The sequence below is a fragment of the Aplidium turbinatum genome, chromosome 18 (genome assembly GCF_918807975.1).
Source record: "Aplidium turbinatum chromosome 18, kaAplTurb1.1, whole genome shotgun sequence".
In the NCBI taxonomy this organism is placed as follows: Eukaryota; Metazoa; Chordata; class Ascidiacea; order Aplousobranchia; family Polyclinidae; genus Aplidium; species Aplidium turbinatum.
The window spans coordinates 4,153,832-4,167,505 of NC_137489.1; the positions used below are offsets into that span (position 1 = coordinate 4,153,832).

Genomic DNA, 13,674 nt, shown 5'->3' on the forward strand with positions numbered 1-13,674 from the left:
TTGCTTTCAACACAATTAGAAGTAGGCTAATTTAATCGAAGACTTTTGAAATCGAATTGCCTAATGTTTCAACATTAAATTTTAACGTGTTTTTTTTTCGTCTAAAAAATTTATTTCCGTAGCCTAAGCCTAAGTTTGTGATTTGATAACGAAAAAGATATTATAATAATTGAAAAGGCCTATCGCTATTAGTTTAGCCTTAACAGTTTACGTATTGCAAGTAGGCTAGACTGTTACTTGTACCTCAAAACTACACGTTTTCGTCTCACTCTCTTCAGGAGCTATAATCAAAATAAAATAAACCACTTTACGTATTGTTTGTATCAATTCTCAACGGTACTGAACGGGACATTGCTTTCAGAAGTAGTCTACCATAGACCGACGTCTGCTAAAATTATCTTAAAGCAGCCTACATTGCTTTATGTTATTTTTCCTTCAGAAGGACTACCGAAAGCGGAAACCTAACTTGAAGAACGTCCATGGAAAGGTTTGTTCCATGGAGAACATCAACTACACCCCGGGTGGTGGAAAGGTAAGACAAATGTAGGCCGTTTTTGGCAAAAGCGTCCCTGGGAGCTGTGGTCACTATTTAGTGGACGCTGTCAGGGGCGCCGGAACGATTTTTGAGTGGGGGGGCAAGATTACGAAAAAAGGGCACTTTTGTTTACTAAAAGGCCAATTTTTTTTCAAGTTTTAAGATAAGATATAGCGATAATGCTAATGTATCAGCTCACTATGTATTGAGTAATGATAGCCTACAAGTGTCCGGTATACAAAGAAGGGCATCATGCTATGTTATAATGATGTAACCTACTGTCAAGCCTTAAAGCAGCCTGCGACCATAGCCGCTAAGTAGTGCTTGAATGACCGCCGGTGCTACCTCCTCAATCGGCCAAGTTTGGCCGCCGGTCTCTTCTAGCCAATTATTTAATTTCGCAATAGAATGATCGTGGATTAACTGACGAAAATATGTAGTATCAAAGAGTGACGCAAAATTAGGTCAGCGCGTTATAATCGCCACTGTTGCATTGTGTGGGAATATTTGTTATTGATGGAATATATCCATCTGCGATCACCAGCGGTGTAAGTCTTGTTTGTAAAGGAGAAATAGGTTAGGGAACGTTCAAATATTACGTAACGCCTTCGAGGGGGAGGGGGGGGGTTTATGCAAAGCGTTACGTTAGCGTCACATCGGGGGGGAGGGGGTTCAAGCAAAACGTTACGTAACGCTTTCGAGTACGGAATGGTAGTTTTTTGTGCTGAATTCGTAGTGAAAAAGCGTTACATGGGGGAGGGGGGGATTGAAAAAAGCGTTACGTTGGCGTTACATGGGGGAGGGGGGGGTCAAAAATTTGGAAAAAAAGCGTTACGTAATATTTGAACGTTCCCTTAGTTGACGTCCGAGGGGAAAACATTTTTTGATCATATTTTGCAAAAATTATACTTCTTTTAGTAATGTTCTTCACATCATTGAAATACTTATTTTATTACCTTGCCGTCATTGTCAACACATGTCGAACGTTGTTTATCGTTGCTAAAAAGAATTCTAGGGAAGTGGCGAATTTCTTTAAAATCAGCCACATTGGAGACACTCGTGCGAGTGTCGTTAGAGTTAGATGGTCCCGCATCAGTAGCCTACTGGATTACTATCCCGATAAAGCAGTTATTGCGTGGTGCAACGCAGTAGCGTAGCCAGAAATTTTGAAAGGGGGGGGGGGGGTTTTGACGACCCAGCGGCGGGGGGTCTGGGGGGCCTCCCCCAGAAAATTTTGAAAAATTGCTTTGAATTTGGTGCATTCTGAGAGCATTTTCAACAAGAATGTGAGTATGCATATTCCTGTAAAATGGTGCTGTCTGGTGGCATAGCAAAAGGATAAGATCATGTTTTCTTCGGCATTCTTTGGAAATAAAGCTAAGTCTCTATGTTTTCTTGTTGCTAATTCCTGGCTGAGATGTTTGGTATTGGCAAAACTCGATCTTTTAATGCAGTTTTGTTTAAAATTAGGCAATTTTTTTTAGACTGAAAGCATCATTCTCAATATCGTGACGTCACACGTGTGCCAAAGGGGGGGTTGTAACCCCCAAACCCACCCCCCCCCCTTGGCTACGCCACTGGTGCAACGAATCTATTGTAGGACGTCGCCCAGGCCCAGATTTCAACAACGCTAAGTGATCCTTTTAGCATTGTTGCAAGTTTAATTCTATTTACTTGTGCTATCGTTATTTTTATTTTGTATTTTGGTCTCCAAGCACGCAGATTTGGCCGCCGAGAAGGAGCTCTCGGTAGGCCACGATGGCTGCCGAAAAAAAAAACGAGTTTTAAGGCCTGAAGGCTACTGTGTTGCAAAATTTTGTGCCGTAAATATTATTTTGAAGCAAAAATGAAAGATTATAATCAGGCTAAGAGCGAATAGCAGAAATTGTTATATTGCAAAATGTGCAGTAGCTTACATGACTTTAAAAGGGCACCATTGCCCCCTCTGCCCCCCCATCTGCAGAAAAATTGAGGGCAGGGGGGGGGGCATCCGCCCCCCTGCCCCCCCGCTTCCGGCGCCCCTGGCTATCCTATCTTAACACGAGCCCAATAGAAACACTTGGGTTTTTAAATCTAACTGCCGACACACGCGGGGCGCGAAAGAGTCAATACAAAGCAATAACAGATGCAGCACAACCAACAGCTGGAAGCAGTGTAAGACTAGTAGCCTACTAGCCTATAGCCTACAGTACACGTTCAGACGTTCTCCGAGAAAGCTGCTTTCATTTTTTACGCCATAAAGGCAAACGCGATCTTTGTGCGTCTCGAACAAATGTCTTTTCGAACGTCGTGCATATGCTCTCGTCACTCGGCCATGCAACCCGGACAACAAATCAACTGTTTTTTACATTGATTCAACGTCTGCAGATGTAAACAATGGTTGATTTGTTGTCTGGGAAACAGCACACGTCAAACTGACTTCATTTTACACAAAACACCATTTCTAATTTTGCTTCTTTGTTTCTATAATTGTCATTCGTTAAAGTTTCGTGGACTGATACTATAACAACTCATCGTAAAACAGGCCACACTTTCTGGATTATGGACTGAAAACAAAGAATTACCATCATCAGCACTAGACACTGAAGATTATTCATAGTTTTTTTGCTTAGATTGTATAAGTCCTCTAAAAAGTATTGTCCATTTACGACAAAGTCATTCCAATTCACCAGACAAGCTTATTGCAATAAAACAAAAACAAAGCACATAAATACAAATCAAGCAATAACAGACAGTAGCCTAGCCGAAATAAAACAGAAAAACTGCTAATTTTTAATAACCAACAATAGGCTTTGTAAATAAACAACAGTGTGCAAGACGTACAAAAATAATGGTTACAAGTTATTAAAGTAAGCCGGGCCTACAGAAAACAAAAATTATGGATTGTATAAATATTGATAAAAGTTTAGACAAAACATTAACTTTCGCTGACAATCAAAAGTAAAATTTTGAAATATGACCATAAAATAGCTTTCTTCAAAACAGCCTTTAAACAAGACAAAAAGAGCTAAAAAAGGCAGAAGTGTGTTGACGGCAGTTTAGCTCCTTCAAAAAATAAAATCTAAAGGCTTTTGAACTACAAATTATTCGTGACAACGCTGCAATACCCAGGAAGAAAATATTTCGTTTTTACTATGACGAGTTTCGTTACATGAAGAGCTTAGTTGAGCAGGGTGAATCAGGCTTAGGCTACAAGTTGCTACAAAACCATGGATTTGCCGCTTATATTCAAACTCACAGCAACTTTAGGCCGGAAAAGAAAGAAAATGTAGGTTATTTCAGTTAGGCCTACATTAACCTTATCTTAATGATTTAGGAAACATTTCCTCATCACATATTACAATGAACAACATACAGTAGCATGGCCCAGCCTGCATCTCCCCTCTTGTGTACGTTGGATCAGTGTAAAAAAGGACAAATTTGCTGGCTGACAATCAGGTATGCATTTGACAGGAGACAGGGGGAAATTGTTTTGTTTTTCCATGCTAACCTAAATCTGAAAACTGGTTTTCTTTTTTAAGCTACGTTTATTGTGTGTCAACAAACAAGGAATTGATCTCAGAATTGTGGTCATTAGACTTAATTAGCTATGCCCCCTTTTTTAGCACAGCACAAACACTTTGTTACATCACTATCTATCATCACTAAGATAACTAAACTTATAATTTCCAAACTAAAAATATGACATGTCAATAAAATAACCTTCATTGTTGGTGTAAGTTAAAATGTTTATCTTTTTTAAATCCAGATTAGGTTAAACAATAGGCTGCGTTACAATACAAGCAGCCACAAATAACTGGTGTTATCTTCGCCATTCAGGTTAATTCTTCTGTATCATCTTCAATTTCTTCAAATGCATCATCAAATTTCACTACGTCTTGAAGAATTTTTTGAAGTTTTGTTGCTAGTATTTCGTGATACGAATCTGTCATGGCTGATAAAGCGTCCAGATCCGGCTTTGGAGTCATTCTTCCATCACTGGAATCACCACTTTGCTCGAAGATTTCATGTTGATTTTTCTCTATCACCGACTGCTGACTTTCTGAGTGGTTTAGCTGAAATAAATACATTTGTAATTTGATAAAAAGTTTATCTGCAACATTTTCAGATTTTTGATAATAAGTTTGGCTCATTTAGAGAAGCATATTTGTCTTCCTAAAATTTGGCAGTTTTGAGCCTGTGTTTTAAAAAAAAATCCTGAAAAATATGGGAAACTCGCACGTTACAGTTCAAAGTATCATACCTCTATTTAAGATTTTATAAGTACATTAGGCTACTGACAAACAAATTCGAAAAAGCTTTTTTCATTACGGTATCTTTTTTCATTATTTTAATATTGCGCTAGTCTAAAGAGGCAAGGCAAACCTTTTCGGTTTTTAAGATATTGATTTGCTAATATCTGATCAAGCGTGTCTATTTGGTAGACGTGATACATGTCATCTTCAGCAATATACTCAAAGTCTTCCTCGGAATCAGTGGAGTCAGGTTCTTGGTGAGAAGTAGAAGCGGCGCCGGCCAATTCGTTCGAACCGTGGGATTTCTGCACACATAATGAACAAATCAGCTTTTTGTTGTGACAAGAAAAGCAATTTTTACTGCAGAAACCGCACGGTCCGACGTGAGACGCAAAATCGGAAATCGATTGTTTGTGTAGTTTATGAAATTGCAAAAAAGCGTTTGTTAAGCAGGCCTCATCCTATTTTTAAATTGCCGCGCGGTGTCGAAGGAAAATGATTTTCATTTTTTTAGTAGGCTACGTATCATCACGGCCAAAACTGTATACATAGGCCATACCAACGTGCAAAATTTAAATTTGACTGGAGGCCAATCTGCTACGCTGGATAGAAGTTAGACTTGTTAGCATTAAGTTGGTAGTCTGGATAGTAGCCTACAGTACTTGATAAATACAATCTTTGTGTATAGTTTACTTTTGGACTATTTTTGTGCTATTATTACCATCAAAATAAATGACCAGATTTTAACAGTGCACTAGAAATCTGAACAGTTTTGGCAACACTGGAAAAGACAGGTTCGGTGAGAGGAAAATATTTGCCAATTTTTTACGTGAAACTAAGAATTTTACAGTGATTTGAGATTCAATGATCGGAGTTTGGAAATATGGATTCTCAAAACTATCCCTTTAAAAAGATGTAATGTAGGCTACTTTTATCCCAAAGTTCAAGTTCAAAATTACATCGGCCTCCATTCATGATTGAATATAGCTTAGGTTCACACGCCAGTTAGGCCTGTGTGTACAGGTCGCTGTGGTGCATTGATCTTACAGCTTTCTTCTAGTCAGCAAAAACCTTCTTTTTACGTTAAACCAATGGAGATATGATCAATTAATTTTTCTTGTTGGGAATATTGTGTAAAAACTTCTTAGGCTACTACTCACACTTGGTTTCGTAAGTTCATGCCTCCAAGCGTGACGCTTTGCAATGTAATGCTTAATTTTTTCGTCATTTGTAGCAAGAATGCCTTCAACCCTCATTTCTTCCAATATGAAGTCAGCGCTCATCACCTCCAGATGTACTCCAGCCCGACACAGATTACGTAATCCTAAACAATTTATGACAAGTGCATCATAACTTTCTCACTTCCAACTTCTTAGCAGCTAATAACAAGCTGATACAGGTTATCTCATCAATTTATGCCACCTCTCGTGGTCAGAAACTAATAATCATCCCTGCTCATGATAAAGACATAACATTATAAAATAAGTTAAGAATTATAAAGTTATAGTTAAGAGTTATGTTTTTCTCCTCTAGAACATCTGAAGGTATTTTATAGATATTTTTGTTTCTTTCACCATAATTGATGTGACTACAGCCTGTATCACTAAAGTGCTTTCCAGTTATCGATAGCCTACATTGCCATTAAAAGTGAGCATCTTGTATAATTACAATTGTTTTATTTGCCTTGAAATATTGGTTTACATTTCTAAGTCAAGAAAACCAGGATATTAAAAATCATGTCAAACATATCAATAGATTGTTTCAATACCTAGCATTATTTATCTTTACCTGTATGTATGCGTTCTCTGGCGGCTTCCTTCTCATTGTTCCACCCATGCGAGTGAGCAAAGCGAACCATTACATTAAGTTGGCCGTCAAATTTTGTATGTTTCAAATAAGCCTAAATAAGAGCAATTGAGCTGATTAGTTTGTACGTTTAAATCATAGTTAAAATTGCGGAGTAGAAATCTATATTTCCGCAATAGATCTACGCTGTAATTTCAGTTGACAATAATTACTATACAGTTTGACATCATTTGGATGAGTTGTAAGTTGTAATATTTCAAGCTGGGTAGTGTACATTTGTACAAGCAGCTAATTCGAGCTTTCAAATTCACTACAAGGCCACGTTCTCTGATATCAAATTGTAAATCTTGCCAGCAGCCTATATCTGCGATGATTTTGTGTTTGGAGAACTGTGTGGACACTACGACAACTCGGCTGTGTGATGGAGGGGTGTGAACGATGGAACAACTTTCTAATGGACGTTGGTTCGATACCGCTCAAGAGCATGCATCTGCGTCTCTGTGACACGCTTAAAGGCATGCCAAAGTTTCTGACACGACGACTGCATACTCTTCCGTTACTTCTATCTGTCTTTTGCGTGACATCCGTAATTTAAAATGTTTAGTAATAACAAAAACTACTTTTATACTGTTACAATGGATGCAAAATGAACCATTGTTTACTCTTAGGTGATACGACGACGAGATGATAGCTATTCAGTTGCAACATATCTTCATCCTAATTCACAATAATGCATCATTGGCTACCTTTTCTAGTTGGAGAAGATTCAGTAACGTTGTCAAGCACTGATGAAGAGGCGAAGAACTCATAACTATATCGATGTTCAACTCAATGGCGTGAGATTGAGGAATCTTTTTTTCCCAGTGAGACTTCATCAAGTCAAAGGAAAACATCTGAACAACTCCTTCATCTTTTCCGCCTAATACAGGAACAAAGATCCCAATCACATCTTTAGGATAAAGAAAGGGTGATTTTTTTACAAAAAATTTTATTTTTCATCTTATTATCTGATTGCTCTTAAAAACGCAATATGCACTATTTTACCAGTCTTACTACTAACCTATAAACCTGCTTTTGTACAGCGAATGTTCTTCATCAGTGAACACATCAACGTAGGTGATCTCGCATTTTAAAACCATCAAAGTTGCATTTCTTCCTTCAGGATCCAAAAACATCTTGTAGAACAAGTGGTCCGACCATGGTTGGCAGTTCCCAGTCACTTCTGAGCCTTGAACTTTTTTGTGACTTTCTAAGTACTGAAAATGAAATATTAAAACAGTTTATAAATTTTGTTGTCAATCCGTTTAAATTTTCAGCATTGCCAATTTTCATACCGTAGTTAAAAATAATTTGTTTGCAAAGTTGAAGTCTAACTCTAATGTCGTTGTCAATTTTATTATGTCAAAGCCAGATTGATCATGTGAATTCGTAATCGATTATATCATCCAGTAGCTTTGACTGGGAGAGGGGGAACCTAGGGGGTACTTTTGGACCCGATCTAGGGATGACTAAGGGGCCCGGAACGTTTTCAAGGGGCCCGAAAACTTGAGAAACCACAGCGTATTCTTTGAAGATAATGCTTTTTTTTCAGAAATTTCTTAGTTTGAGGCCTAAGGATCTCATTGGTACAGAGCCCAAAATGTTCTTTCAAAGGCCCAGATATCACCGATTACAGTTTTTATGCGATCATAATCGGTTACATTGTTTATACGCTGTAATCGTAAGCGATTCATGCACAAAGAGACATGTTACTGTTGCTCAATCTTTTTTTTATAAGGTTTGACTTTAGAGACAACCAAGAAATTTCCAAGATTCTTTTTTTTTAAATGTAAAAATAGTAATTGAGTATTATCATATCATCACCTCAGGTTGTTCTGTGATAATGTTTTTAGGATCCGTCACCCCATAGCCTTTCAACGGAATACTATCCGTCTCTTTTCCTAACTTTTGAGAAGATGTTGACATCATCCGGGATGTAGACCGTGAAGTCAAGCGTTGCCTTGAAAGCTCCGAATCTGATGAGGAAGCCAGCTTTGCTTCTTGTAAAGTTCAGAAGTTTTTTTAAAAAGAATATAGTAGCATGTGCTTGAATAGCGCTGTCTCCGTCGCACATACGCTGCTTTTAGGGCTTCACTATGGGTACCCAGCAAACATTGTACCTCGGCCTAACGTAGTGTGACAGTTGGTAAAATAGTGCTCCTCTGTTGACTCAACGTATTTTGCACCATTCGTCGCAGTTGGGCCAACTTTTTTTCAAATCTTTGGGCCAACGTAAAAAAATTGAGGGATTACCTTAGTTCGCCCGCAAATAATGACGTTGGCCCAACGTTCTGTACAACTGCACACCAACATTGGCAAGAATGACTTCCTAATTCTAAGTTATAGTTTCGGGAGAGAGTTTGCTTTTTTATACCAAAGACAGGCAAGACAAAACAATAACACAGGGTTGAGCATTACAACAGTATATTACATATTTACAAATAGTTCAACATTCAAACGTTTTCGGCTTAACTTAAGCCCTCATCAGGAATCTGCAAATATTTATTCATATTAAATATTTGAGAAAAATTGTGACTGAAACACCAGTAATGTCATATACGTTACGCATGGATTGCGTTATGAATTCGAAGAGTGTACTACGTTAAAGTGCTTACCTTGCCATCGAAAACAATTTTTTTTCGGTAATTCTTTTTGAAATGTATTCTTGAATGTTAAGTTTGCGCATTTTAATGCTTAACTCCCGTTTGACAATTTCAGTTACTATGCCTTTAAACAATTCTTCGAAGGTAACTTCAATTAAAATATATCAAAAGTTGGCCAAGTTGGCAAAACTACACTACCCTCAGCCAACCCTAACAACCGTCAGCCAACGTTGGGCCAAGGAAAAATGTTTACTGGGTAGATAGTTCTACCACATTCCTATGAGCTCCCCGTTTTACACAAAACCTATTCCATTGATGTAATATGCTGAGCAGAAACACAAGTCAGAACCATTTTTATAAATGGGTTTGGTGTATGACGACATGACTTGGAACACACGCCTACCAATTTAGTGGCAGGCACGTTACCCACAAAGCCATGAAGCAGGTCAATAAACACAACTTTAGATTGATATAATTTTACAAAGCGGCAATTACTGAGAAAATGGCTTGCTAAAGCCAGTGTTGTTCATGTAACACTTGTTTTAAATTGAAAATCTTAAAATACCGTACTTAACAATCGATAGTTGTGGAGAATCACGGTAGGAGACGGCTCATTTAGGCAGGGCCGATGATGATGATAAAATTCCTCTTGCTGCTTTGGCACTCAAGTGTGTATTTCCATCAAATATCCTTCTATGCCAAGCTGGCTTTACAGCACAAAGCCTTCAGATTCTGGATGTTTATCTGAGTCTCGATTCTTCAAACAAAGTAGCAATAAAGTAAGTTAGGCCTACTTCGTGCAATTAGTATTTGGGCATAAATTTTCCCTGAAACGCATAATAACCGGTTTATTTACTTCCGTCAAAAACATATAAACATGCTGCACAATATTTTGTGCATAGCCTACGTATAGGCGTGGCATTAACTAGTGCTGTTTTGTCGTAATCGCTGCTTTCCGTTGCAAGTCGGTGGTGGAATTCTCCAAAATTATCCTATTTGAAACTTTCAAAACCTCTTCAAACAAATACAGTGATTAGCTGCATAACAATGACAAAAAAAGTAAGGGTGTGGACTGTGGAGGTAATGTTTCCGGGTCAACCACCGCTGTTTTTGCTTTGATGGTTACAAACAAAAAAAGATTAAATTGATTGTGGGCACATTTGAGATATCCTGACAAGAAGTTACAAATCTGATCAGGCTTGGGTTTTCAAATTTCGGTTGGAAAAAAATACTTATGGTCAATTTGGGATTGATTTCACACTTTAATGTTAGGCTATCACTTTTTTACATTGTTGTACATACGCGCAGTGTAAGAAAACATTCGACAAAGAGTAAAACGCTATTTCAGAAATGCTCCAAACCGCCTGCAATGACAATGACGTTATGGTATCACTCCTTCTGAAGATGCAGTGTTTCGTCATACGCTACTGAAGAAAACCGCGCTCTAGCAGCAACAAACTTAAATCCAATAACTGTGTCTTCTTTTCTTACATTTGGTATCAAGAAAACTACATTTCAATTAAGTATGGTCAGTGACTTTATAATATCCTCCTAATTCTTACTTCTAGTTAGGCTACTCTGCTTAGGCTACAGTAAATAAATGTTTTATTTGTTGTCAGTCTACAACTGATCAAAATTTCAATGTGAGAAACTTATTGTATCATTTTGCGTCAGATACAAAAAGCAACCGCATTGCGTTTTGTGAAAAACAACGCAAACGACATCTTTTGTGAATCCAATGTTATGACCCGACTTGGAATCGAACTCAGATTTGATGGACCTAAAGACGAAGAGAATAATCACACTGCTACTAAACTGGTAGCAGTTGTTACTTGACTAAACGCTGCAGCAGGCTTGCTAACTGTAAGTTGAGACGTAGGCCTAACTAATGGTAGCCTACTGCTCTTCTAACGAAAGCAAAATTTAGAAACTAGATTTAGGCAGGTTTGGACTAAAAATTAGAATTACCACATTAGCTAATGGGCCACTTTTAGTTGCGTTTGCCTCCTAGCACCAGCCTGCACTTGTATCACTCCTAACAAGCTCGAATATTTTGCTGCCCTGACAGACGTTAGCAAAAATAGATGTTAAGTTTTTTCAGTGACAAATATACTTTTCTGCAAACTGTGGCCTGATTTCTTTGTTGATTAAACAATTTAACTGCAAATGATTTACTTTCATTCTGAAGGTCAGACCAGTGTTGTAACATGTGAGATTAGAATTGTATTTACAAACTAGATCTATTTATTTTTAATGCGTTTCTTCAATCAAACATAACTCTATCAACATTTGCACAGAACATGCACAGTGCGCATTCATAACTATGAAAATCATTCTTTTTCATTCCGTCAGCAACTGCAGAAAAAAAAAGATTGCTTTACTTGGTGTTATAATCACTAATCAAGCTATGCAAGCCATACGGGCTGCGTGCTGTCCGCAGAACTATCGGGAACTCCAGCGAAGCTGGTATGAGTTGCATCTACGTCATATCCTCCATTTCCTACAGAAAAGTTTACTACGTTTCGAAAATTCAATTTAATTTATTTTTCTTTGTCAAAATGCAGAAGAAATGATATTGTGAAAAAGAAATACAGTAACAAAACCAACAAAAGGAAAAGGTGACAAAACTTTAATGGTTTAAGACGTGCATAAAAAGATCTAGTTCTGCGGTAGCCTATATGCATCGATAAACAGTGATGTACGCGCATACAAAAAATATTGACGCCGTCAGCGCAAACGCAAACGTTCGAAAAACCATACGCCGTATGCGTCAACGTAACTTGTAAAAAAAGTTGGCGGCGTCAGCGCATACACTAGCATAAACTCATTTTGTTTGCTAGGTGCCAAACATTCACACAGTATGAACCACTCGAAACAAACAAGTTTTATTTTGAATTTCCACAAAGAAACACAAGCATTTGAAGGTGTTCATCTGACATTTTGCTGTGTTTTGGTTCCAATATGTCTTTGCCCATTGCAAACATTCTTTCAACTGCAGCGCTGGAAAGTATTGGCGTGTTGTAGCGAAAAAAATACATTAAAAAGTATGCGTTGACGCTATGCGCTAAAAAACCGCAAAAACTTTACGGCGTAGCCTCAAGCGCAAACTATCCAAAACAATGTGGCCGCAAGCGTTAGCGTAAACAAAAAGTATACGCCGCAAGTCTGCGGCGTATAGGCTACGTACATCTCTGTCGATAAATATAGTTAAGCACGGTCTCCAAACCTGAGACTTTAAATACGTAGATGAATTAAGAATCAGTCGTCTCCTCGTTCCTGAAACAACTGGATCGCTATTGTTGAAGCAATGAGATATATCTTCACCATTGAGTGATAGGATTTGGATGTTTTGTTCATTCGAAGGAGTTGGTGGGAGGCTATAGTTTATTTTTTTGAACCTAGCAGGCTCTTGTGTTGTTCGCCAGTTTTTATTCTTGGTCCGATTCAGCATGAAATTGTTTTAGTTGTAAACTGATGGCGTTGGGTCTGGATCGTTTTTAATCCGGCATTTCATCCGCAGCGGTTCCAATTGATTCGTTTGATTGATATAACGCAATATATTAAACCTTCTTGATTTTCTAATATGTTTCAGATATAGCCTACTTATTTTTATATGAAAAATAGATTGTTTTAATACTTTATGTCCTACCTGTAAAAAATAACAAAACAAGTGTTTGAAATACAAAATCTAAATCACTAACTAATCTAATAATACATTTCATTAAATAATATTAATAACTTAATAATCGTGTTTTTATTTGCGCCCATTGCGATAACATGCAGTATACTGCGATCACAGATGCGATACAACAGACTACAGGAAGCAGAGAGGGGACATATAGTCTTCGCGTCAGCTGCTCCCCTTATTTTGGCTTGCCATTAAGTCTAAGTGTCTTTGCCGAGACACAGCCGCGTGCTCTTGAGCGGTGTCGAACCCCCGTCTTTTCGAACGTCGCCCAGACGTTCTTACCACTCGGCTACGCAGCCGACATTAGCTATAAATCACAAGTAGAAATAATTAAGCAACAATCAGAGACGTGTATGTACATTGTACAAGATCTAATTTTATGGTAGGCTACTTGTATTAATGAATATAATGAGGCATGGCTGCCAAACCTGATAGTTGAAACAAATACCCTACTATAGGTGGATTTGTTGAAAGAATCAGTCGTCTCCTCATTCCTAAAACAACTGGAGTTTGTCGATTCTACCTTTTCCAGACCTCTGCTGCTGTGTTTGCAGGCCCGGATTTAGGATGATTTTGTGTTTTTCTTTCTTTCAGCTTTTGAAGCTTTTGCAAAATGCTGTGCAGTGCTAGATTAATGCTACTGTAGACGTAGAGGTGGTTTTTCGCGCCGTGGGCGCAAACTTTTTTTTTACACGGGAGCCCCCTGATCTAAAAGTGTCCCAGGCCCCCATCGGCTAAATCCGTCCCTGTGTGTTTGTGCTTTTCGTT

General features: G+C 38.1%; 1 protein-coding gene across 3 annotated transcripts; it reads right to left on the reverse strand.

The window, feature by feature from the left end:
• Positions 1–2,988: 2,988 nt before the first annotated feature.
• Positions 2,989–10,038, reverse strand: LOC145787582 (uncharacterized). 3 transcript variants are annotated; one of them, XM_082599352.1, is made up of 8 exons: positions 9,789–10,038; positions 8,440–8,615; positions 7,637–7,832; positions 7,323–7,495; positions 6,559–6,670; positions 5,931–6,094; positions 4,901–5,075; positions 4,411–4,590 (listed from the first exon to the last, which is right to left on the reverse strand). In XM_082599352.1, the coding sequence occupies exons 2-8, from the start codon at positions 8,542–8,544 to the stop codon at positions 4,541–4,543; spliced, it is 975 nt and encodes a 324-aa protein (XP_082455478.1). In that variant the 5' UTR covers positions 8,545–8,615; positions 9,789–10,038; the 3' UTR covers positions 4,411–4,540. The 3 variants fall into 3 exon arrangements, with proteins under 3 accessions (XP_082455476.1, XP_082455477.1, XP_082455478.1); XM_082599350.1 differs by lacking the exon at positions 4,901–5,075 and having other exon boundaries at positions 2,989–4,590; XM_082599351.1 differs by lacking the exons at positions 4,901–5,075; positions 9,789–10,038 and having other exon boundaries at positions 2,989–4,590; positions 8,440–8,688.
• Positions 10,039–13,674: the final 3,636 nt, after the last annotated feature.